At 36.3% G+C, this 25380-nt stretch overlaps 1 protein-coding gene across 2 annotated transcripts; it reads left to right on the plus strand.

Annotated features, from left to right (window-relative positions):
* The first annotated feature begins 18594 nt into the window (after positions 1 to 18594).
* On the plus strand, positions 18595 to 24234 carry LOC132063091 (protein N-terminal asparagine amidohydrolase). 2 transcript variants are annotated; one of them, XM_059455520.1, is made up of 10 exons: positions 18595 to 18787; positions 19762 to 19947; positions 20298 to 20362; positions 20448 to 20547; positions 20636 to 20674; positions 20773 to 20958; positions 22789 to 22967; positions 23399 to 23518; positions 23627 to 23816; positions 23954 to 24234. In XM_059455520.1, the coding sequence occupies exons 1-9, from the start codon at positions 18728 to 18730 to the stop codon at positions 23769 to 23771; spliced, it is 1080 nt and encodes a 359-aa protein (XP_059311503.1). In that variant the 5' UTR covers positions 18595 to 18727; the 3' UTR covers positions 23772 to 23816; positions 23954 to 24234. The 2 variants fall into 2 exon arrangements, with proteins under 2 accessions (XP_059311503.1, XP_059311501.1); XM_059455518.1 differs by lacking the exons at positions 18595 to 18787; positions 20298 to 20362 and having other exon boundaries at positions 19743 to 19947.
* The last annotated feature ends 1146 nt before the right edge of the window (positions 24235 to 25380 follow it).

Here is a 25380-nt window from a genome sequence, read left to right on the forward strand (position 1 = left end):
TGATGATTAAGAAATAGGGGAAATGATACTCGTTTCACTTTAGAATCGAGTTATCATTGATATACGTGATATACTTGCGCCATTTAAGTTGTATATGTATTCCTTAGTTATAAGTTTGGCGCTCTAGTTGTGATAGGCTCGTTGTCGGATTACTTGGATGACTTGAGGTATCTTAAGGCTAACTTTCTTTCTTTTTGGCATGATCCCTATGAATGGAATGTAAACGTAATGTTACTCCATAATAAGTTTATTCTTAGCAGCCAAGGATGTTCCATGTCGATTCATATTCTAGAATGTTATTCTCAATAAGTTCTTCAGATTCAGCATGATTCTTAGAGTCACCTATTGATGAAAATGTTATCTCATAAGAATGTTTGGAGATGTAACGACCCCTCGTGCTTTATATACGTGTATATTGTGTATTATATATTTGTATGGGTATGGGGAAGGTGATGGCGTTATATACGCACTACCGCCTGATTAGCTGGTCATATGATGATGATGCCTACGGAGGCTAATATGATATGATGGGATGCCCACGGAGGCTTGACAGGAGTTGTATACGCATATATATGTATGACCCTTATGTATGCATGCACAACATTTATGTATATCATTGGCCCACAGAGGCAGTTTAGACATACAGATTGCACTCATTTCATCCTATGTTCTCATATGTCTCTTACATGTTACTTTCATGCCTTACATACTCAGTACTTTTTCTGTATTGACGTCCCTTTCCTAGGGGCAATGCGTTTCATGCTCACAGGTATAGGTGGACAGATTGACGATCCGCCCCTGTAGGCAGTTGTTCAGCTGATATTGGAGCACTCCTCTTGTTCCGGAGTTATGGTCTAGTTTTGGCACAATATTTTTTTGCTTACATATAGGTACGGCGGGGCCCTGTCTCGACCTTTTAATGTCAGATATTCCAATAGAGGCTTGTAGACAGTCATGGTACAGTTAGAATTTATATGGCCCTTCAGCCTATATTTTTGTTGTATAATGTTGCACGTTGGCCTTGTCAGCTTGTATAGTTTTTGTCCGATTTAGTTGTATAGTGTATCTTCTTGGGCTCATTCCTTTTTCAGCATATCTTTTGTATGATTGAGAAGATTTTCATATGATGACCCCTGAGGTCCACTCTTGTTTATGATAATGATAGGAAAGCATCTCTAACAGTGCTCGGTAGGTAGGGCCCATTGCATTGCATTGCACTGCACATCATTACATATTATCATGCATCATCATACGACTCTTTAGTTATGAGTTGGTATGGTCTGTTAGTATCATTGTGGTGGCATGGATTGGATATGGACTGGGTCAGATTGCGGAGTAGTGACTCTACCCAAGTTCAGGACTTGGATTCGCGATTATCGATTGAGATTATGGAGACTCGACAGACTTGTGGTTGTAGAAGCTTTCTCTTAGGCTGTGATCAGTTATGGGATATTTTGTGACCTTAGATTGAGTACTATGTGCCTATCTGCTTATCTTGCTGATTTTATGCTTGTATGCGTGAACTAATCTTGATCGGCCTATGATGCTTACTCAGTACGTGTTGTTTGTACTGATGCTACTCTTGCTGTACTCTTCTTTTGAGTGCAGAGTTTGTTACTAGTTCTAATTCCTGTCGCCGAGGGTGATCTGAGTCTACATGACAGAGATTCCAGGGTGAGCTTTTGGACTAGATCAGTAACCCGGAGACTCTTCCTTGTATTTAACTGTCTACTTTTTATTCCAGAGACGTTATTGATATTTGAGATTTGTACTTTCTATCAGAGTTGTATCTACGTAATAGAGCTTTAATTAAAAAAAAGTATCTACGTAATAGTGACTCTTGTACTAGTCAGACCAGATTTTGGGGTTATTAATGTTATATCCCGTATTTTGTACGTTAGGATAATCCGAGCTAACCATGATAAGTTAAGGACAAGACTATTCCGGGATAGGAGGTTGAGACTTTTGACCTCCGATTTTGTTTTAAGGCATAAGTTGCTTATGATTTTATTGGTATGGAATATTAAGGAAAATTTGGGGTTAAAAAGTTGGTTATTTCATGAAAATGGCCATATGTGGCCATGTGTGGGGTGTGGGCCATGGGCCACATGGATGTAACATATATGTAAATAAAAGATGACAAATTAATCATTCATCATCTTTTCAACACTTAGAACATTGGAGAAGCTTGGAGAAAGAAGGGGAGAAACAATCGGCCATGGTGGCCGAATTCGGTACCTCAAGAATTGATCAAGAAAAATAATTTCCTTCTAGCTTTTATACCAATTGGAAGGTCCTCTATAACGTGGAGTGGTTGTTGGAGCAAGAAAAGCATTCATTTTGCAACTTACAAACCTTAGCTAAGTGAAGAAGTGAAGTGGAAAAGATAAGATTTAATCTCTTTTTGCATATGTTGTGGATGGTTCGAACATGTTGTAATGTGTAGTTGTGTATAAAAGTCGTGTATGTTGATGTTGGAAAACTGTCCAAGCCGTGTAGGGGCTATTTTAGGAGATAATGGTGAATTGATTTACTTGATATTTTGGTTGTTGTTGTTGTGGATTCTATGATGCAAATGAAAGTTTAGTGATTCAAGTTGAAGTTGAAATCGTGTGTGGGCTGTTTTTAGAAGCTAATGTGATTTTAATGTAGTTTTGATATTTATAAGCATGATATCGTTAACGTGTGGATTGTTGGTGTAATTCATGAATTTGGGAGAGATGAATGTGTTGTTGTGTTGTTCTCGGGTTTGGGAAGGTTTCGGGTGAAGTGGAGTTTTGGTTGGGTTGTTTTGAATATTGTGCGGATTGTTTGAAGTGTTCTTGAATCTTGTTTAAATGATCTCGGATTAGTACTTGAACATGTGAGCGTTGATGTTGGCTTGAATGTATGAAGTTGAATTGAATGTAAATGGAATGTTGTCGAATTATGTAGAAAAGAATTACTAACGTTAGAATGCATTTTGAATTGATTGTTGATGTTGCTAACATGATTGTTGGTATTGTTGTTGATGATTTGACCGAGTTGAATTCTCGGGTTGTTGAATTTATGGGGGAAATGCTGCCCAAATTTACGTAGATAAAGTGCTAGTTTGGGATGGAATCCCTAAGTATCTGTAGCTAATGTTTGGTATATAATGACGTTATTGTAGATCTTGGGAAGCCCGAGACTTAAGTTTGGATTAGCTTAGGAAGCGGACGAGGTATGTAAAGCCTATCCTTTCTTTCTTTTGGCATGTCTTAGTGGTAAGTAAGCTATGATACGAGCCTCGGGGTAACTCTATTCTTACGATCCGAGCATGTCTACGATTCTTATTCACTTCTTGACTTTCGCATTCTTAATATAATTGAGCTATGGTCTTTATGTCTTTTGTATGATTGGATTTCAAAGGTTGCATAAAAAGTTTTATTCCTAAAGAGTTTTGTGTTGAATAATGTCTCTAACTTTCGTAAAAGGGCTCGGATCGCTTCGATACGTTCGTAGAAGATTCTATAACGTATAATGTCCCTAACTTTCATATATGGTCTCGGATTGCTATGATATGTTCGTAGAGAGTTCTATAATGAATAGTGCCCGTAACTTTCATAGGCGGGCCCGGATTGGCTTGATACATGTTTATGATCCCTAAGACGTTATATGACATATTTTGTAATGATATCTCAAGAGCACTAAGTGTGACTATCATTCGGATACTCGCGCGTTGATTTGTCTACTTATCTATTGAGTCTGGATTGATGATTTGTGTGCATGTGGTTTCTCACTACTCTGCTCGTGCAAAGCTCAATATGTCTTTCACTGAGTCCCGGGCCAGGACACGTATTCGTGCAACTCCCCTGCATTGTTCACTGAGTCCCTCACTAGAGGGCTGGGTACGGTATATATATGATGATGTGATGATGGCGCCGGCCACGGGATGGGCCGAGTATGGTATACATGATGGAGACAGATCTCGTTCACCGAGTCCCTCGTTAGAGGGCCGATATATATGATTATTCACCGAGTCCCTCACTAGAGGCCGGGTACGGATATATATATATATATATATATATATATATATCGATGATATGATGACATGACGATGTGATGATATCTATGTATATATATGTATGATGACATACGGTATATGTATATGTATATGATGATTTTAATTACCGAGCCCCTCACTAGAGGGCCGGGACACGTTATATATGCATATGTACAAGATGATTCACTTATGTTTCTGAGCCCCATAATGAACTGGATATGATATTGATATGCATGGTTTATGTTCTAGAGGCAAGCCTTATGATTTTCTATACTCCTTATCTCAGTATGATCCTGTTTACTGTATTTCATGCTTTACATGCTCAGTACATATTCCGTACTGACCCCCTTTCTTCGGGTCGCGTTTCATGCCACGCAGTGTATACGGATGAGTAGAAGATGTTCATTGCCGGATTGACGAGCTCCATTTCCTCCCTGAGTGCCGCGAGTCGAGTGTTTATGTTATGATATCTTGTTTTATGTTAGAGACTTTGCAGACAGAGTCATGTATATAACATGTCAGTTTTGTAAGCGGCTCTGTAAGCCGACGTATCATTATGCATTATGTTACAGATTTCCTACGATTACAGATTTTATTTGGTTTGAGAAAGACGAAAAGCATGTTTTTTCTTTAAGCTTACATTACGCATTCGTTTTATGATTTAAGGGCCCAGTATGATTATGAGTATAACGAGAGTCAGCGGGTTCGCCGAGGCCCTAAGTAAGGGTCGGGTGCCCATCATGCCCTATCGAAAGTTGGGGTGTGACAATTAATACTTCTGCCCTTATCATTTATATAATTTGAATCTATTAGCCAAATCATTTTTTATTTCCGCATAATTCTTATAAATGACTAAAATGATATAGGAATGGTTCGCCTACCTAGTGGGACAGTGTTTGTGCCATTATGATTCACGAATTGGGTCATGACAGCTGATCAGGTGGTAGTGCATATATTACGACATCATCTTCCCTATACCCCATATAGATATAATATAAGTATACGCGTATATAACGCCTGTGGGGTCATATATATATATATATATGTGTGTGTGTGTGTGTGTGTGTGTGTGTGTGTGTATGTATGTGTATGATAAGAATCCATCTTGAATCTGTCGGAGTGACGTAAGGTCGTTACACCTCCGATCATCATTATGAAATAGCATTTTCATTATCATGTGACTCTATGAAGCATACTGAATCTGAAGAAGGACTTACTATGAACAATATCATTGGAACATGAATCAACATAGGACATCTCTAGCTGCTAAGAATGGAATCATTATGGGTAGCGTTACGTTTATGTTTCGTTCATGAGGATCATGCCAAAAGAAAAAAAGTTAGCCTTAACATACCTCAAGTCGTTAACACAACTCCACCACGAATCTGTCGGACCAACACTCCAATCTCCTTAGTCACTACAGCACACCTAACAACCAACAACACAACAACAACCTCATATATGTCTCTTTAATTTCACATCACTACTTACTCCAAGATTTACATCAAAAAACCCCAATATGCTCTTTGTATACGATACTTCTACACTGTATTCTTCCAATTTTACCAAGTATAACATCCTCTATACAATCTCAACACCAACTATTATCCTTACAACAATATTTTAGCTTAAAACACATTAACAACATAACTTAAGTTTGATTACATCTCAACATAAACTCAAGTTCATATTTGAACCTTCCCTCCAACTTCTTTCCTTCCAAACCTAGAATCACCATCACATAAACTCATAAACATGGAATTAAGATAGAATCTTATCTCAAGAACTCAAGAACACTTCAATTCCAAGATTACTTCAACTTGAAGTATCCTCCAAGCTATTACCAAGAGGAGAAACAAGCTTTCACAACACTTTAGAACCTTTAGGCACTTGATCTTCTCTTTTGGTTCTTGATTTTACTTAGGGTTTAATTAGGTATGTTGGAGAGAGTTTTTTAGAAGGTTAGAGGTCAGGGGAAGTGAAGAAAATAAGATAAAGGAGGAGTATACGAAATATAAAAAAAACTAGAACCATCATAAAAATACGGCTAGAAAATACGGGTGTGTGTGTGTATATATATATATATATATATATATATATATATATATATATATATACGGTCCGTATATCTCCAGCAAAAAATCACCCTCTTTACCTAAGGAAGTACGGACCGTATTCTAAAGTACCATCCGTATTTCCAATAAATGGTCTATATTTCTACTTCCCAAAATCAAACTTTGACAAAACGTATTCTCTTCGATTCGCTTATCCCCTAATCCTTCCAACGCATACCAAACATGATCTTAAAACTTCGTATACTCAAGATAAACACATCTAACCTAATAAAACCTCGAAGGTAATTCCACTCTCCAAATCTATAACCACCAACTCACAAGGTGATTAGCGAACAAAAGTACGGGCTATAACAGGGAATCAAGTCCAAGAACATGCTCCATCTCAGAAAGTGAGAAGATTCAGAGGCAAATGAACCGGCTCCGAACATGTTCCAGCTTACAGTCCTACTGAGAGTAGGATTTGTATTTTATGGTAAGCATTTCGCGGACAAGTTTACAGGATTTCTTGCCATATTTATCAAGATACTTCAGACTTCTACAAGGACAGTGAAGCAGCATTGAAAAGCAAGAATTCAAGTCAACTCAAACACTAACTCTAATTATGGGTCGTACCTAGTAGGGATTGAGCTCAGCCGACTTGAGGAAAATCTATAACTATAAATATTCAAGTCATGCCACAAAGAAAGTTCGCGCATCTACAAAAAGAGAAAATCAGAAGTTGAGCAAACATTGTCAAAGCAATAATTGAGAGAGTTATGATTACAGTAGTGCGACCTCGATACTACGAAGAAAATTAGAGAAGCTATTCTAGAGAGTTTATCTTTTATCGTTCTTGAGTCTAGAATTGTGTATTAGGTTGTTTGTCAAGTTGTACCTTTATCCGCTTTCATAAAAGCAATAATTGTAAGTATAATTATTAGTCAAATTCAACTCCAAGTTGGGATAACTTAGAGTGGTCTTACTAGTTTAGGGACATTAGCAAGATAGGAATTAGAAGTTAGTTCCTAGGTTACAGAGTTTGTAACTTGAATTTGCACAGGCTCATAGTTGTAGTGGAGTTTGGGAAATATCCTACAGAGGTGTAGGTCATAGTTTTTTCACCCTTGTGAGCCAAGTAGTATCCACATAAAATTATTGTGCCCTTACTTTACTATTTTTTAATGTTCCGTAAATGCTAGCTTGGAACAGGTAGAGTAACGTGTTCTATCCCATAGGCGAAAACCTAGTATTAATTAGGATAGAAAGTAGGTCGTGAAACACAACATAAATCTTTTGCTCACGTAATGATGTTTATAAACAAGAAGTTTGATAATCCAAGGTATTCGTATCTAAGTTTCAAAGCGAACAAGGTAAGTTTTGAAGTAAGGTACGTTCCAATTTCAAAAGGAGTTCCTTTCAGGCACTTTGTGGTACTTATGTCAGAGGTATTCTACTCATATTTGGCGTATTAATGTCATGCCTATGATTGAGATTTATGCTATATATTAGGATCTTATTCCTATTCTATGAGTTATGTCAGTCCCCTTCGCACCGAGTGACGCTTACATTCAAAGCCTAAGCCGTATTTTTATCTCACGTGTCTGTTGTGGTGATATAATAACATCTATATTTAAGTCTCAAAGTGTTCTGATGACGACAGTGAGGTCAGAGGGGAAATATAAGTCATGTTAAAGGAAGTCATCCTTACATGCTCAGGTGTGGATAACGATTTGAGCCCAAAGACATTGAGAAAAGAAGTAGAATGTTAATTTTATTCAAAAGCGGTTGAAGAGGGCGTAGAGATTTAGAAGTCAGTGTTGATCATTGGATATTCTTGAAAGTTTCGGCCATGAAAGGCGTAATGCAATTTTGGAAGAAAGGGAAGCTTAGTCCCAAATATGTTGGTCCATATAGGATCCTGAAGGATTGGTCAAGTATCTTATGTGCTTGAATTACCACAAAAGTTGGTTTCTGTAAACCCTGTATTTCATGTGTCCATGTTGGAAAGATCTGTGTGTCACGACCCAACCGGCCATGACCAGTACCCATCTAAATCCTAACGGGTGAACCAACATACATACCACCTAATCTATTCAATATGATTTTTAGATAAATCCAGCTAAACAATTATTACTTAATTAATAACAAAAGAACAAGTAAATCATGCCATAAATACTGTAGTAAGTGCGGAAGTTCTAGCTGTTACAATCCCCAAAATTTAAAAGTCATCGTACATGACTCTAAGCCAAAAACATGTCTAAGAACTGAAATCTACTTAATAAATATCCATAATGTCCAGAATAAGAAAAGACATCATAAGTAGAATATCTTCGGGCGGCCTGGCATGAGAAGAAACTCACCCTAAAATCTATCAGAAATTATCCTCCACGCTAGATGTGAGGACAAGTAGCAGTCTCTATCTCAAAATCTGCACTCAAAGAATGCAGCAAGGTAGTATCAGTACAAACATTATGTACCGGTAAGCATCATAGGCCGACTAAGATTAGCATCATGCATATCTTATGAAATCAATAAAATAAACAAGCCAGTCAATCATACACAAATATCAATACATCACAACAAGTCAACCACGGACAATCACAACAAATCACCAAATTGCCAAGAATCACACACACGTCAACCACAACGGAGATAAGTTTACCCCTATACCCCCACTCACTGTACACACATGCTATCTGATGTCATAGCTCAGTAGTCATGACCTGTAGGGGACCCATGGTGTCCATGTACCACTCGTTCCGGAACACTCCTCGGACTCGAGCACAACCTCCGCTCCGGAACGAACCTCGAACGCGGGATATAACAATAAATCTCTCATTTTCGGAACTATCCTCGGACCACGAGCCCATAATCTAGGCCACATGTGTGCCTTGTCATTCCTTTTATAGAACAGTGTTTCTTACCTTCTCAATATCCATATTCACCTCATCATTTCATGTCACAGTATCCTCGAGAAGACTATATTAGCTTTTCATCACAATACATCCACTGCAGATTAAATCACTCAGGAATAATGGCATGGAACCTACACAATATTCAATCACAAGCACATAGGAGCTTAACCACACAATATCATGTAATGAATACTAGACATGCTTTCTCCTAATGAAATCGCAGACATACATTCAACTAACCAAAGTCTAACTCAAGTAAACCGTAACCTACCTCGCAGTAAATGAAAATGCGTCACTCGCCACGACCTTTCCTTTCCTCAAAGCCTCAATATGTTCACGGTCTAGAAATAGAAAACTCAATGAGTCACATTGCTCAATTTGCAAATACCAAGGCAAGAAATATCCTTCCCTCTCCCCATTCTAAGGGTGGATGATTTTCTAGGTGATAGACAACCTATCAAAACCCCCTAATATTCACAAACCATCAATTTCTACCAGATTCTATCAAACATTCCCATTACAACAGTTTTCTATGGCAAAGACATCATTTCTATAGAACCCTAGGTCTCCAATCACTTAGTTTATGTCTCTAACTGTTCAATTTATGCTCAAGAGCAACTAACCAATGCATTTGGATGATAACTAAGCGATAATAATCATAACCCATAAGGTTTAGAAGGTTTATTAATGTTCTAGGGTTTCTATTTCAATTTCACCATGAAAGACCCATGGAGATGATTACAATAATGAAGGGGAAAGGAATGATAGAATGAAAAGCAATGGAACTTACCTCACAAGGTTGTCTAGCCCTAGCTTGAAAATTCTCTCTAAGTGTTTGTTGGGAAGTGTGTTGGGGTGTTATGAATGAGAAAATAAAACTAAGGCATTAAAAGCCCGGCTACTGCTTCCCGTCGACCGCTGCGGCGGTCACTACGCCTCTGCAGCGATCCCGCTATAGCGGCCAAGCCACCGCTGTAGCGATCACAAGAATAATCAGCTCACCGCTATAGCGGTCGCCACGCCGCTATAGCGGCATCGCTGTAGCGGGAAAAGGCCCGCCACAGCGGCCCCAAGAGAAATTGGCTGGCCGCTGGAAGCGGTCGACCCACTACTACAGCGGTACCGCTGCAGCGGTACTCCCACCGTTACAGCAGTGCATTTTGGGCAGTAACTCGGTTTTCTGTCCAGTTTTCCCCCCTATCACCCTACATTTCATCAAAGGCCTCAAAACACAACACAAAACATGCATACATATAAAAAAAACGCCCTATGAATCCACCCGCAGCCTCAGAATTCCCAATGGAGTCCTAAATTCCCATAACGACTGGAAGGGTCGTTACAGTGTGGGGGATCTGTCCCTTATAGTCCTTACTGCAAGTATAGGGGTTAAAGATAGCCTATCTAACGAAGAGATTCATGTGGCTATTCCTGATCGTCAAGTTTGCAAGTTCAGAACTAAGGAATTCGCTTCAGTAAAAGTGTTATGGAGGAACCAAAACGTTGAAAAGGCTACATGGGGAGCCGAAGAGGATATGAAGTCAATATATCCACACCTATTTTATGAACAAGCCGAAGATGTCTAAGATAATTACCTCACGTATCCACATTCCATATTGCGAAGTTCATGTTTCTACGGACTCATTTCTTATGTCACTATATCCATGTTTCTATGTAACTATGTTAATTCGGTACTCATGATTCATGGCATGCTCCTCATATTTATGTACTCATGTCATGTCCATGTTCACATCTCAATGACCATGTTATTCGTGTGTACGATTTCCCTTCTAAGTTCTACGCACACTACGCACGTTCATGATTTCAATGAGATATGAGGGATTCAGTTAACGAAAGATTTTTCCATACATGTTATGTACGACTATAAGAACCATGTTCACCATTCGAGGACGAATGATCCCAAGGGGTAGATAATGTAATACCTAGTACCATTGGGTTAGGTTTGAGCTTGTTAAAAGCATGTGGTTAGAATCGAACCTTAGTATTTAGTTGTGTACACATGTGAATTATAATTAAAAAGAGATGAGAGTGGTTAAAGTGGAGGAAAGTGGTTAAAGAAACTTCGTTAAGTCTAAAGACTTCTAGTCGTACTGTCGAATGTGAAAGGTATTGTTTTATTATGTCAAGAATGACGCGGACCATTAGAAATATCTAATAATTCTCAATATTATGAATATAATGTGCTTTGGTAATTGAGTTGCACGGGTAGCCTAAGGCCAAAACAAGATCAGAAGATCACATAAATTGAACTTTTCTAACTTTGCTTGCACAAGACTTCACTTCAAGCGAGTATAACCCCCTTATTAGTTGGGAATATGGGACAACTCCCTTGATTCAAGTTTAGCCCTTTGAAATAGCTTTCCATTCATATAAGAATAAAGTCAAACGGATCTCTGTACAAAATGTTGTGATCCTTTTAGGAAAAGGTCGCAAAGCATTCCGCCGAGCAGATATGCGACGCAAAGTGCAATATGACCCGCAAAACATAATATGCCCTCTGCATTTTGAACCAAATTTCAACCGTGAAATTGTCAACATTTTGTTTCAATATGCCTTACCATTTGTGGCTGCAAAGCGCAATATGCCCCAACATATTAAAACGCAGATCGCGCCCAACTTTCTCTAAGTCGCAGTTTTTTGAATTTTCATTCTCTTTTTCACTTTTCCAAGACATAGCACGATTTTATCTGATGTTATCCTTTCATCATACTCCCAAATCAAGGTAAGTCCCTCCTATGTATTTCAAATTAATTCTAACACTTATACATGAACTCTTAACAAGATTCTACGCTACAATCTTAAGGTTTCCAAGAAAATCCTTCTCAAAGGTTCAAGTGAAGGTTTTTAGGATTTCTTATTCAAAGTTCAGATTCTTCTTCGAATTTTAGAGCAATTAAGGTATGTAAGGCTTCTATCCCCATGTGGGAACATAGTTGTTCTTCCACACGCCTCGTTTAATTCATAAAAACCCTATTTCTTCTAAGAGTTAGGGAACGATGTCTGAGTTCATGATAAACCCTAGATACACGTCAATATATATATATATATATATATATATATACATGCTCAACTATGTTTCGGTTATTTGTTTTCATGAATTTCATTATGATTGTCATGAATCTGTCCGTAATCCACGTATGCTAATGTTTTTTTTGAATTCCATGTGTTCTCAGATACAAGTCATGAATCAACAGTATTCCATTCTATGGATTTTACATGTTTCCATGTCTCATACAAGTATGTATGTATGTGTGTGTGTGTGTGTGTGTATTCAATCATATTATATGAGTCATGTTATACAAGTCATGGGGATTTCTAATCAACCATGTTCATGTTCATGTTTTGAGAGTAGCACAGATTACTGAGAAGGTTTAATACCTAAAACTACATCTATCAACGTAGGATAAGGATCGCTTTACCTAGTTAGGACGATTTCTTCATGTTACCCTTTATGGGATTTTTATTGATAAATCCATTCATGTCTCATACCCTGGCAAAGTATGAGATGGCTCAGCCGATCGAGTCAGAGGCCAGACGCCACATTCTCATGTGGTGGATTACATGTTGGTTTACTAATGCTCTCCCCACATGCAAGAATATTTATTCATGTTATTACATTCATATCAGGTTATACTCACGTTCATGTTCAGCTTCAACTTACAGTTTCAATTCAGTATTACTTTATGTATTCATGTTTATTGATTCGGAGTGTCCATTTCCCGAGCATCCTATGTTCACTTATTTCATTTAGTTGCTTTACATACGAATAGTATTCCAGAGTAATCACGTATCTTTTACCCAGGGCCTGTATTTCACGATGCAGGTTCAGATTTGCAGGACAACAGGACCGCACGTTAGGATCCACACGTGGTGAGCCCCACCTCATTCAGGGCGTTATCTTATCTTCATATTCATGTCATGTTAGGCAATCAGGGATGCTGCGGGCCTTGTCTCAGTAGCAATTTAGTATTCAGAGTCATGTTAGAGGTTTTATAAACTAGTTTAGTATGTCATGTTAGATATTTAGTCATGTATAGCCATATCGACTACGTTTATCATGTTTCAGACTATTTCCGCTAAGTACAGTATTTTTAGTATTATTAATTATATGCATCATTCAGATTTTAACTATTTAAATCATGTTTTAAATCATTTTCCATAATAGTATGTGCTTCATGTTGAGTTAGCAAACCATGTGGTTCACTCAGTCACATGCAGTCATGCACCGAGTGTCGTGTTAAGCCCAGGCCCTGATTCAGGGGGCGTGACATTTAAACCCATTTTCAACCTGCCCAAATCCAACCAAACCCACCCATTTACCACCACTAGCTATTCCTAAAGTCTCAACGTGATCAATCTTGACATCAAGTGGATCCACTTTTGGGCTTATCATGAGTCCTTATCTTTTTATTACTTTGTTGTTTCTTTTTCTATTTTCAAATCATGCTTTTAATGAAATCTTTGTCCATTAAAAATGTTTAATATGAACACTTTATTATGTGTTTAGGGGCTTAATTTGAACAATTTTAAGTCCTACTTATCTTTTAGTATTTAACAAATAAACAAAAAATAATTATCTCAAGAGCATTGACGTACAATTCAAGCCAATAAATGGAGGTGGAAATGGTGAGTGGAAGGTCGAGGGTTGGAGTGTGAGTGAGGGATGGAGAGCCGGAAGAAGAGTGGACAAGACAATGACAAGAATACTAGAGAAAATGGATGCACGACCTTGCACTACGAAGGTTCTAAAATGTTCCGAGTCGAGGGTGGGGGCGAAAACATGAGATTGATTAGGTGTTGGGCCAACACTATGCGTAAGACAAGCATTTAGGTAAAAGTAATTCCATACGTTATTAACATATTGACGATTCCGAAAAAAGACATTGCATGATTTTCGCTGTAAGTACAATATCCCAAGGCATTGCATAGCTAAGTTTAACCAATATATCATCCAAAGGCGAGTGAATTGGGACAAGTAGGGGCTGAGCTAGGTAGGATTGAGGGGTTCATCCGAGTCCCTTTCGGCGGAAAATTACACTGCGTATATAAGATTAAAGTTATTTTTATGTATACATAGTAGATGTTGAACCCCTTAACTTTTTAGCATATTTGCTTCTTCATATTTTTAAACCCCTTAATAAAAATTCTGCCTCCGCCATTAAGGACAAGGATGGTGTGGTGTAAGGGTGGGATGGAGGGTCGGGATTTGTGGCAGAGGTTGCGGGGGTGAAAGTGGGGGGTAAAGGTGTCAACTGTTCGCTAAGGTTGCGGACCGAAAGTGGGGGCGGGAGTAAGTAGTGTCAACCGTTCGGTTAACCGTATAATTGTTTACCGGTCCGGTTCCAATATTTTAGGAACCGGAACCGGTAAAACCGGAACCGGACCGGTTAAACCGGTGAAAATAAAAAATAAAAAAAATAAAAAAAAGGAAAGAGCCGTTGGGCCGCAGTGTCCGTTAATGGACCGTTGGCAACGGTCCATTTGCAAAAATGGTCGTTGCCAAACGGCCATTTTGTTAATTTTTGGCCCCCAAATTTTTTTTTTAACACTTTAACCCATCCCCCACCCCTATATAAACCCTTCTTCATTTTCATTTTAATTCACACCAATTCACTCTTCTTCATCTTTCTCTCAAATCTCAATCTCTCAATTATAATTATTTTGCAATAACTAGCCACAAAGTCTTATTATAGTTTCAACTTTCAATTATTAATTTTGCAATTATAATATTGTTGGTGGAGTTGGTGATTTTGCAACAATCAAGTAGCTTTGGTGGATTTGCAATTCTAGCCGCCTTGACTTTGTTGGAAATTAATCCGGCAATTTGGTACCTTCGTTCCAACTCTATCTTTATTTTTCGCAATTTAATTCTAGCAATTTAATTCTAGCAATTTAATTTACGCAATTTAATTTGTTGTAATTTATTTTCTTGTGATTTATTTGATTGTGATTTAAATTAATTCTATTTAATAATGTCAAAGAGATTAAGACGTGGTGCCGGTAGTAGTAGTCATATTGTTAGGGGTGCGCTTAATGAGGAAACATTTGTGGAAGAAACACCTAATTTAGGTATTGATGTTGGTGGAAATAATCCACTTTTAGGTCAGCGAGGCAATGCAACAACATTTTACCGACACTTTTAATGAAGACTTAAATGATGATGATGAAATACAACCCCCTGAAAATCCCATAGGAGATACATGTCCTGCACAATCACATGCACAAGACAAACCGCCTAGAACTCGTAAGCCAACAGCTAAAATTTGGAAATTTATGACTAAGAATAGCGAAAACCAATCAGCTACATGTAACATATGTGGACAAGTATTTAGTTTTAAGTAAGGAACCGGGTAAGTGATGGTGGAACGGTACACTAAATGCTCGATGTGAGAACCAAACATACGGATGCTTGGGGAGAGCAAACGGGTTCAAATGTGGGGGGGATTCAAATGACGATAGACCCACGAACCGGTAGAAATTTTAAGTATGACAAGAAAAAAGAACGCGTAGAAATAGCTAAAATGGTAGCTTATGATTGTTTACCATTTTCCTTTCCCTCGGGTTTGGGGTTTGTTACTTACATTCAACGTTGTTATAATCCGTTATTTGAGGGTATTCCTAGAAGTACTTGTAGAGCCGATGTTATAGATTTGTTTAAAAAATATAGATTTTATTTGCGCCACGTATTTAATTCTTTAAATTGTAATGTTTGTCTTACCGCCGATTAGGGTCTTAGTATTAACCATTTAGATTTTTTTGCTATTACATGTCATTGGGTTGATGACAATCAAGTTATGCAAAAAAGAATTATAGCTTTTTTATATGACGAAGGAAAAGGTCATCACGATGGAAAATTTTTAGCCGATTCAATGTCTACTATTATGAGATTTTTTAACATTTATAGAAAAACACTTTGTATTGCTTTAGATAATGCTTCTAATAATACAAAGGCAGTTGTTCTTTTAAAAGAGAAATAAACCCTCCTCTAAAAAATATTTTTCATGTAAGATGTAGTTGTCACATTTTAAATTTAATTGTTAAAGATGGTCTTGTGCATTTTGATGATTCTTCTCAAAAAGTTAGAAATGTCGCGTTTCTTTTTTTTTAATGCTAATAGGGGAAGAATTAGAGATTTTAAGAATGCTTGTGTGGAAAATAACCTTAGACCTAGGAAAATTCAAGTAGAAATTGAGACTAGGTGGAACTACACTTACATTATGCTACAACAAGCATATGAGTATAGGATTCCCATACAACAAGTTCACAACAAATATAATATCGATAGTCAGATTGGTTAACTTTTATGCATTGGGAAGATGTTAAAGAATGTATTGAACTCTTAGAAATTTTTTATAATGCAACTCTTGCTTTTTCTAGACAATTTTATCCCACGATAACCGGAATTTTAGCCTACTTAGCGGAAATAGCTAGAGTTTTACAAGAGTATAAACATAAACCCGGTTATCAAGCGGCTATTTTTGAAATGATAATCAAATTTAAGAAGTATTTTTTCCCATCCCAACTTTATTTATATTGGGTTCCCTTTTAAATCCTTGTTTAAAACTCGTTTTATACTAAAAATTTGGTTAGTCAAATTTATACATTTTTAGAAATTGAAAAGGAGTTCAACCATCTTTATTTCAAGCCGAACTCGCTATTGATGAAGAGTTTAGAAAAGTTTTTACTCATTATTCTAGTTTGGAAGAACGTGCAACACCCGTTGCTCCACGCCCTACTACTTCTCAAAGTAGCAAAAAGGGCTTGTCGGGTTTAAAAGTTTTACATTCACCAACTTCTTCTTCTACCGCAAACTTTGATGAATAGAACTTTTATTTGATGCACCCAAATGTAGATATCAACCAATCGGATGAGGTGGACGTCTTAGCATGGTGGAAGAAGTACAAGGCAAGCTATCCGGTACTTTCAAGAATGGCTCGAGATATCCTTACGGTTCAAGTATCAACCGTGGCTTCGGAGAGCGCATTTAGCCAAGGAAGACAGCAATGGAGACCATAGACATTCATTATCCGGCTTTAGCTTGCAAGTACTAGTGTGCATTCGAGATTGGATTAGATCGGGAGCGACGCAACCAAAACTCGAAGCCGGAGGAAGGCGAAGAGGAAGAAATTGAAGATTTGATAGTGGACCGGACGACCAAATGAAGACTTTGAAGATATTTCCATGACCGAATATGATGTGGGGGAAATTAACGAAATGGTTCAAAATTGGTGATTTTATTATTCTACTATTTTTGTACAACTCATGTATTATTTGCAAGTTAAAAAAAAATACAACTTGCAAATAAATGTTATCCAAGAATGAATAAAAATATGGCTCATTGAGCTTACTTTATTTACTTGTGTTCATATTTTTACTTTTATTAAGTTACTTATAGTATATAAGTAAGTATATATAGTATATATATTAAGTTATACATATATTTAGTATATATATTAAGTATATATAGTATATATGTATATATAGTATATATATTAAGTTATACCTATATATAAGTATATATAGTATATATATATATATATATAGTTATACACATATTTAGTATATATATTAAGTATATATAGTATATATAGTATATATGTATATATATTAAGTTATACATATATTTAGTATATATATTAATATATATATATATATAGTATATATGTATATATAGTATATATATTAAGTATATATGTATATATAAGTATATATAGTATATAGTACATATATATATATTATAAGTATATTTAGTATATATATTAAGTATATATATATATATGTATATATATTAAGTTATACATATATTTAGTATATATATTAAGTATATATATATATATATATATAGTATATATATTAAGTTATACTTATATATAAGTATATATAGTATATAGTACATATATATATAGTTATACACATATTTAGTATATATATTAAGTATATATAGTATATATGTATATATATATATATAAGTTATACATATATTTAGTATATATATTAAGTTATACATATATATAGTATATATATTAAGTTATACATATATATAAGTATATATAGTATATAAGTATATATACTATATATATTAAGTTATATATATATATAAGTATATGTAAGTTATACATATATATGTATACGAAAAACACTATTCCGTATTCGACTGGTCGTTAGGTCAGTAAGTAAATATTTAAACTTTAATTATAAAGTTGTATAACATATGTAAATATACCTACAATATACAAATAAATACTATAATATATATCTATATATAATACAAAAAACAAAAAAAAATATATTTTAAACACTCCAAACCGACCGTCTTGCTTTGGAGTTTAAACCGGTAAACCGAACCGCAAGTCGGTTCGGCTTTTTAACCGGAACCGGCCGGTTCCTTAACCGGTTCCATAACCGGTTCCGGTTGGAACCGGTTGCCACCTTTAGGTGGGAGTGGAGAGGAAATAGTATTTACTTGTACAATTTATTTTCTCTGAGGTCTACGGCTACAACAAGAAGAAGTCATTTTATTTTATTAACATAAAAAACACTTGAGGCTATTTTTACAAAAACCAAATATGAAGAAGCTTTGATTCCTTCCATGTTCCACCCAAACGAGGAGAGAGGCAAAGTCGACTCTGGTCATCTCCTTGCCTTTCTATTTCACTTCTGTATATCTCAAAAAACATCTGCAGTTGTCAACAATTTCTTTCTCATTTTCTAACATTATGATCTTCGTGGGTGGTGCTCCTTTATGTACAGATGATTCTTCTTCTTCTTCTTCTCAGGTATCTTCAACCTTATTAACTCTCAGGTTTAGCTCCAATCTTAATTGTGGGTTGCTCCATATGCAACTAATCCCTTTCTACCCTAGATAATGTGTCTACTCCAATATATGCTTGATTTGTAGTAATGCTGTTGCACTCTAATCTTTAAAGACTCCGCCTTTCTCCCTTTTGGTTGGGTTAAATTTGTTCATCTGCGCTAAGTTGATAGATTATTATTTTTTAATTCTTTGGCCGTAGAATTGATGTGGCTGCACAGAAGAAAAAAAGTAATAGTAAATGTTATTAATGTTGGGCAAAAAAAGTGCCCGCGTACAAGATGTATACCAAAAAGTGAAAAACCTACACTTTGTGTTGTTTTTCCTAATATGTACATTACACCAACTGTTTGATTTGGATTGTAGCACCTGACTTGGTAAGTTCTTTTGTTCTAGTTTGTTTAATCAGTTTCATCAATTACAATCACTGCTTGCTTATTGTACTAAATGTTTCTGTAGTAATCCTTGAGCTAATTTTATTACTTTTGAAGAAGACTGATAATCTTATCAATTACTATTTATATGAAACTATCATAGTCAATTTCAACCTATCAAACAATAAATCATAGGCAATTTTATAATCCGATCAAATAGTCGGAAAAGGGGCAGACAGTATTTATCACAGGCAAATAATTTTGGAGATGCATAACTGATGATCCCTTTACCAATTCAAAAAAAAAGGGCAGCCCGGTGCACTACGCTCCCGCTATGCGCGGGGTCCGGCGAAGGGCCGGACAATTCCTTTACCAATTTAAATTGATTAAATACATCTGAGGAGGTTGCTTCAAGTGACTCCTATTGACTTACCGAGAGAGTCTTCGTCAATCGTCATATTGAATCCTGAAATCTCATTGTGTCATTCTTTATCTCTGCAAGGATAGAAAGTCTTGTTTTCTGTTTCTATCTAGCTACTTAATGAGAACATCTTGATATGAACAGGGACATGACATCCTGACGGATTTGATGAAGCATCCTGTTCTGGCATCTGCTTCGTCATCATTTAATGAGGTTGCCGAAAGGAAGTTCTCTGTTTCTAAAGACTGTAATTCGAGCATATCAAGACGTAATAGATGCGTTTACATTTTCCAGAGAGAATATGCAACTGTGGATCCTGCATTTGTCGATGTATGTTCATCCTTTCTTTAATAATCCTGCTGAAGTGAAATCTGGCCTTGTTTCTTGTTTCCAATTTGGATTTCTTCCTTATTTTCATAGTGAGACATGTAGTTTCTCTTGAATGTATTCCTCCTTTGGAAGTGCTCTTCAAGGGTCATTTATATAAACACAATTCTAAGTTACTGAAAGCGGTTGCAATCTCTGTTTCTATTTATGCTGAGGCGCACATCTTTTGACCATTCCCTTTCTCATATAATGTTGAGCTACTTCAGTACCTAAAATATTGTGAGCAACTTTTTCAAGATTTTCCATTTGTCTGCTGTTCTGTTCTAAAAAATTTCCTATGTTCTTGAACGAAGGTGGTTGGCACGGATGAGGCAACAACTTGTGTGGGCCTTTTCATAAGGAACCAAAAAAGTGGAATGTAAGATAACCATTTAGACAAAAGACGTCGCTAATTTGCATTCAGGTGCATAATTCTAACTATTGTGATTGTGACTTCACTACAGGACATCTGTTGCTCACTTGGATTCACCCGATGTTGTTGATATTGGCCTAGCCCAGATGTTGGCTTTTGTTGTCAATCAAAGCTCTGATGCCATGTTGGATGTATTCTTCCGTAATCCTTTATGTTTAACAACACTAGTAACGAGCTTTTTTACCATGGATGCTGACATTGGAAGTGTATAATATGCAGGTTCATCTAATTGGTGGTTTTGATGATGCCTCACCTAAAGTAAGGCCAAGACCCTTCTTTTTCTTTGGTTTTCACAGAGATAGTGAGTCATTTAGAGACTAGATAATGAAGCTGAATTTGTTGGGCTTTTTGTGCAGCATGTTAATGGTATCACAAAAGGTCACGAAGAGTTGGAAGGCTATTCCTTTCCTTTGTGTAAGAAAATAGTTGACAGCCTGGCAAAGAGTAATATGAAGTTCCAGATTCACACTCTCCATGTTCTTGGGCACAATACAAGACGAGATTCTGAAGGAAATGCATACCCCATCTTCACTGGTTTCTTGGTAAGCTGCATTTTCTATGTCATATTATTTTATACCATTGATTATCACAGAACAAGGGAGGAAAAGCTTAGTGGTAAAAGTCCTCCGCGCAATCTTTAAGGTTGGGGGTTTGAATCACCAATGGAGTAAAGTGGGTCTGTCACTATTCGGCTCCTGAGTAGGGGAGTTTGCCATTGCAGAAAAAAATAAAATAGCCTTTATTATACCTTCGTTGCAGTTCAACATTCCAAGTTCCAATACCGCTTCTGAGCTACTAGATAAATCATGTATGTATTCTGAATTCTTTTTGGCTGTAGACATAACTCGTGAGGTATCTCTAAGAAATCGAAGTACCTTAGACGTACTGGTCAAAACCTGCATCCAGTCTTTGAGTTAAAGACAATACATCTGTGTGACTTTTCAGAAGTTGTGAGATTCATTTCTTTTCGAGGAGCAAGCTGTCTAATGGAAGTTGTTCCGTAGTTAAATCTCCTTTATATGACTCTATAGTAAAGTGATCTCCAGTTTTTGGAAAGGGAAGTCAACTCTTGACTTAGTGCCTGTGACAGCCAGACGTGGATTCTGGATTTGGACGGAAGAAGCATAAGATATATTCCAGTTGGTGCCATTACTTGAAATTAATAAGCGTTAGGGGTCAAAAAACACACCTCAAGTATCACCATTTTTTGAGTTTCTTACCTGCACTATCAGGTGTGAGAGTTTCCTACTTAAACTATAACCAACTGAACTATCATCAACTAGTTTGCAAAACACACCTCATTAAAAGTGAACAACTGATAGTTGAGGTGTGTTTTGCAAACTAATTGGTGATAGTTTAGGTAGGATACTCTCACATCTGATAGTTCAGGTAGGAAACTCAAAAAAGGCGATACTCGAGGTGTGCTTTTGACCATTACGTCACTCTAGGAGCATAAGACTTTTGGATTCTACTTCGAATAAATGAACTGTTGACTTTTCCTACGCCAAGTCTATGGCTATCATATCAATTGAATTCATGAAACGAAATGGCCATACATAGAGCGAGCTGAATTGGATGAAGTTGAGCTGCTTGCTTGGTTTTTTCTTTTGGCTTTGTATATCTATTGGTGCTTGATGCTCAGCGTTAACGTCTGTAATCAGCAGTCAATCTGTTTGACACTCCTGACTTTTTGTACAACTGTGAATAACGTCTGTCGTCTAATTAGGTCGGGGATTTTATCTAATGAATTGGAGACTGGTAGGTGTATCTATCTTAGTGAAATATATGCTTAAACGTTCAGATCTACATTTGCAAATTCTTGACTTATCTTCCAAATTTGCAGTGAAGTAACGAGTGTGAGGTTTGCATTTTACTTATTATCCTGCTATCTCTTTGCCCTGATTCTGCTTAGTATTTGCGAAAAGTGGGAGCAGAAAAAGAGATTGCAGACTTAGGTCAAGATGCTCAGTGTTCAAATTCAGTCCTCAAATGTCTGGAATGGAAATTCTTGGTCCTTAATAGTGAAGGATGCTAATCGAGTGGTTGGCTTGGTATTCATGATGCATCAAAGGGAGAGAATTGCGACTACTAACATGGTTTTGGAAGGCACATACACAGAGATGGAAAGTAAATATCAATTGCCGTGACAAGGAGTTATTGGGTTTTCATTTCATTACTAAATGGCATGGTTGAAAACAGGCAGGCGATTATGAATTATTTACAAATTCTCTGTCTGCCTTGAGTCAATCAGCTGATTATCAATAATTTCTGGTTCTCCTTGACATAAACGATTGTTTGAGCATGATTTGCTCAGTATACTGCAGATCTTCTTAGAGTAAAGATTCTTACTTTTTTCAAATTCATTTGCTTAGATGGAAACTGCCACTGGGTCTATTGTACCAGCAAACTTTGACGCAACAACAAGATGTCCCGATGAAGTTGTTAGGAGAATACGAGTGACTGCATCTTTTGAGGACCCTCATTGGGATGGAAGATTACTAGAGACATATGATACTCACACTGACCAATTTGTGATTGCTCCATGCACTTGGTAAAACTGCTTACTTTGGATTCTTTATTTACTATTTTACTACTTTTCAACATTAATTCGTGGTGTTTATATTTCTTATCCTGTCATGTCAATTCACCAGTTTTTATATTTTTTTTAGCAGGATATCATTTCTCAGTTTGTTGTCTTAATTCCCTGAATTTGTCATCTAAATTTCCTTCTGATTTTTTCAATTTGGTTAAGATGAATGGTGAGAGCAATTTATAGATTCATAATCATACTAACTGAGACACTAGTGAGCTAGCAAGAACTTAACTACATTGGAAGAAAAGATTTTGAATTAACTAACAATTGATAGAACCTAGGTAAGTGTTACACATTTTTTTGTTTTGCTTTGCCACTTAAGCTAGGCCTCTTTGATGTTTTAAATATATCTCTTAATGAACTCCTTTTTTTTTTTTTGGGTATCATAGGAGCATGCGTAAGCTGCGTATTGCCCTCATGCTACAGAATTTATCTGACCAGGAAATCCTTCTTACGTGTTCCACCTCTCCTTCTGCCGAGGCTCCAGATTTCGTTGATAGCCAAAGAAGGTACTACAATAGTTCCACAATAATGGCACCCTAGTTCCTTCCCTGGGTTCACTGACATGTCAGCGGGCTATCCATGTGAGACATCATTTTAATAATTTCTTTCTATAGGCAGTGGGACTATCTCATTCAACACCCAGATTGGAGTGAAACATTCCCTTTCAACCAGCCACGTATATTTCGAAGGACAGAAGATAAGAGTTGGGTGAGGCACCAAGCAAAATTTAGCAGCCCATCTTATGCATACGCTGATTAAGTTCCTTTCGTTCAAGGGGAAGGGGAAGTTGGCGCATGTTTTGTGGTAAGTACTTTTGTTTCTCTTAGGGCTGTTCGGTACAACTGAAAGGGGAAAAAGCACTTATTAACTTCCCGATTTCCTTCCATCTTCAAAGGGGCTAAAAAGCTGAAGGGTGATATCACCCTCTCCAACTATTGCAGGTTAAAGCAGTTTTTTGAACACCCCTGCTTCTGTGGGAAAGGATAGGAGTCATAGCTAAGACTTTCCACTTAATGCTCTATTGATGAATAAAAGCTTGAAATAATTTGGGAGTTTCTTTACTGGATTTTCCTAATAGATTGTTTCACAGGATAAAGGTAGCAGTGAATAACTAAGAATTCCGTTCGCATGCTCCATTGATGAGCCAAAACTTGAAATGATTGGCAATATTCTTGTTAGGTTGTCTTATTAATTGTTTTATACAATAATCGGTTTTCAGGTAGTATCATGTGATCCGGAACTAAAAGGAAGGGAGAATCACCATTGCAAAGTGAAAATCTAAATATATGAAAAGCCTAGAAGAACCAAATTTTATTACCCCCTCCAATTTATTTTGTTTAAAGTACAAGGGTCGAACTATTTGATTTTTTATGTGAATTCGGACATGAGTCTTCACAATTTTCAAATAAAATTTATAATTTATAAATTACATCAAAGTACTATAATTACAGTAGTAAATAATTTTCAAGAATTGTCAAAAAAGACCACTTTGACTTTCCAAATAGCACTAGTGCCACATAAAGTGGAATAAAAGGGATACAATTGTACGAGATATTCAACATGGATAAAATGTTAGCCTGAGCTTCATAGTGTGCCTTTTATTCTGTTAATTAAGTCAGTAGATACTGTTTACCTGAAATTATTATATTAGAAGTAGGGGTGTACGAAGCAAACCGACAAACCGCATCAAATCGATAATCCGAATCAAAACAAGAAAAAAACCTGGCTAGTGGATTGGTTTGACTTGGTTTGGTTTTAAAAAGAAAAATCGGAACACTATTGGTATGGTTTGGTTTCAATTAAAAAAAGTCAAACCGAATAAAATCAACCCAACATTGCATTTATAAAATTTCAAACATATTTTATACATAAAAATATTTATTTAACGTAATTTATAAATGTTTCTTTAACTTTTTCATAGTTTTTTGTCTTTTAACATATTATTTCAAGTTTGGAATTAGAATTTTGAAGATCCAATAAGTTTTATAGCCCAATGATATTAGTAACTCAAATGAAACTCAACAAAAATCAAATCAATACTAATGCTAATAAAAGTAATTCATATCTAACACTGGAATGACAATAATGTTGATATCTATTCTTTAGTTTTATATTAATTTAGAAAGTGAAAATACATAACTTAATTTTTTTCCTTTAATATCTAGTCATGTAATTAATACTTATTAGCCGTATTTATTTTAGCATGACTTAGTACTTTTAGATTATGATCATTTTCTATGTGCGTTATAAATTAGTCGTATTCAATGTAGCATGACTTAGTACTTTTAGATTATGATCATTTTATTTTATGCAATTTCATTAATTTTTTTCGTTGAATATTTTAGTACAATGTCATCTCTCATCTCAC

This window comes from Lycium ferocissimum, chromosome 7, assembly GCF_029784015.1.
Source record: "Lycium ferocissimum isolate CSIRO_LF1 chromosome 7, AGI_CSIRO_Lferr_CH_V1, whole genome shotgun sequence".
Taxonomy (NCBI): Eukaryota; Viridiplantae; Streptophyta; class Magnoliopsida; order Solanales; family Solanaceae; genus Lycium; species Lycium ferocissimum.

Bases quoted from the DNA above. Each gene is read 5' to 3' on its own strand.
- LOC132063091 (XM_059455520.1), top strand. From the start codon at position 18,728: ATGATCTTCGTGGGTGGTGCTCCTTTATGTACAGATGATTCTTCTTCT. The intron at 19,948-20,297 runs GTATGTTCATCC...TCTTGAACGAAG, and splicing joins TGGATCCTGCATTTGTCGAT to GTGGTTGGCACGGATGAGGC. The intron at 20,548-20,635 runs GTATTCTTCCGT...TATAATATGCAG, and splicing joins GCTCTGATGCCATGTTGGAT to GTTCATCTAATTGGTGGTTT.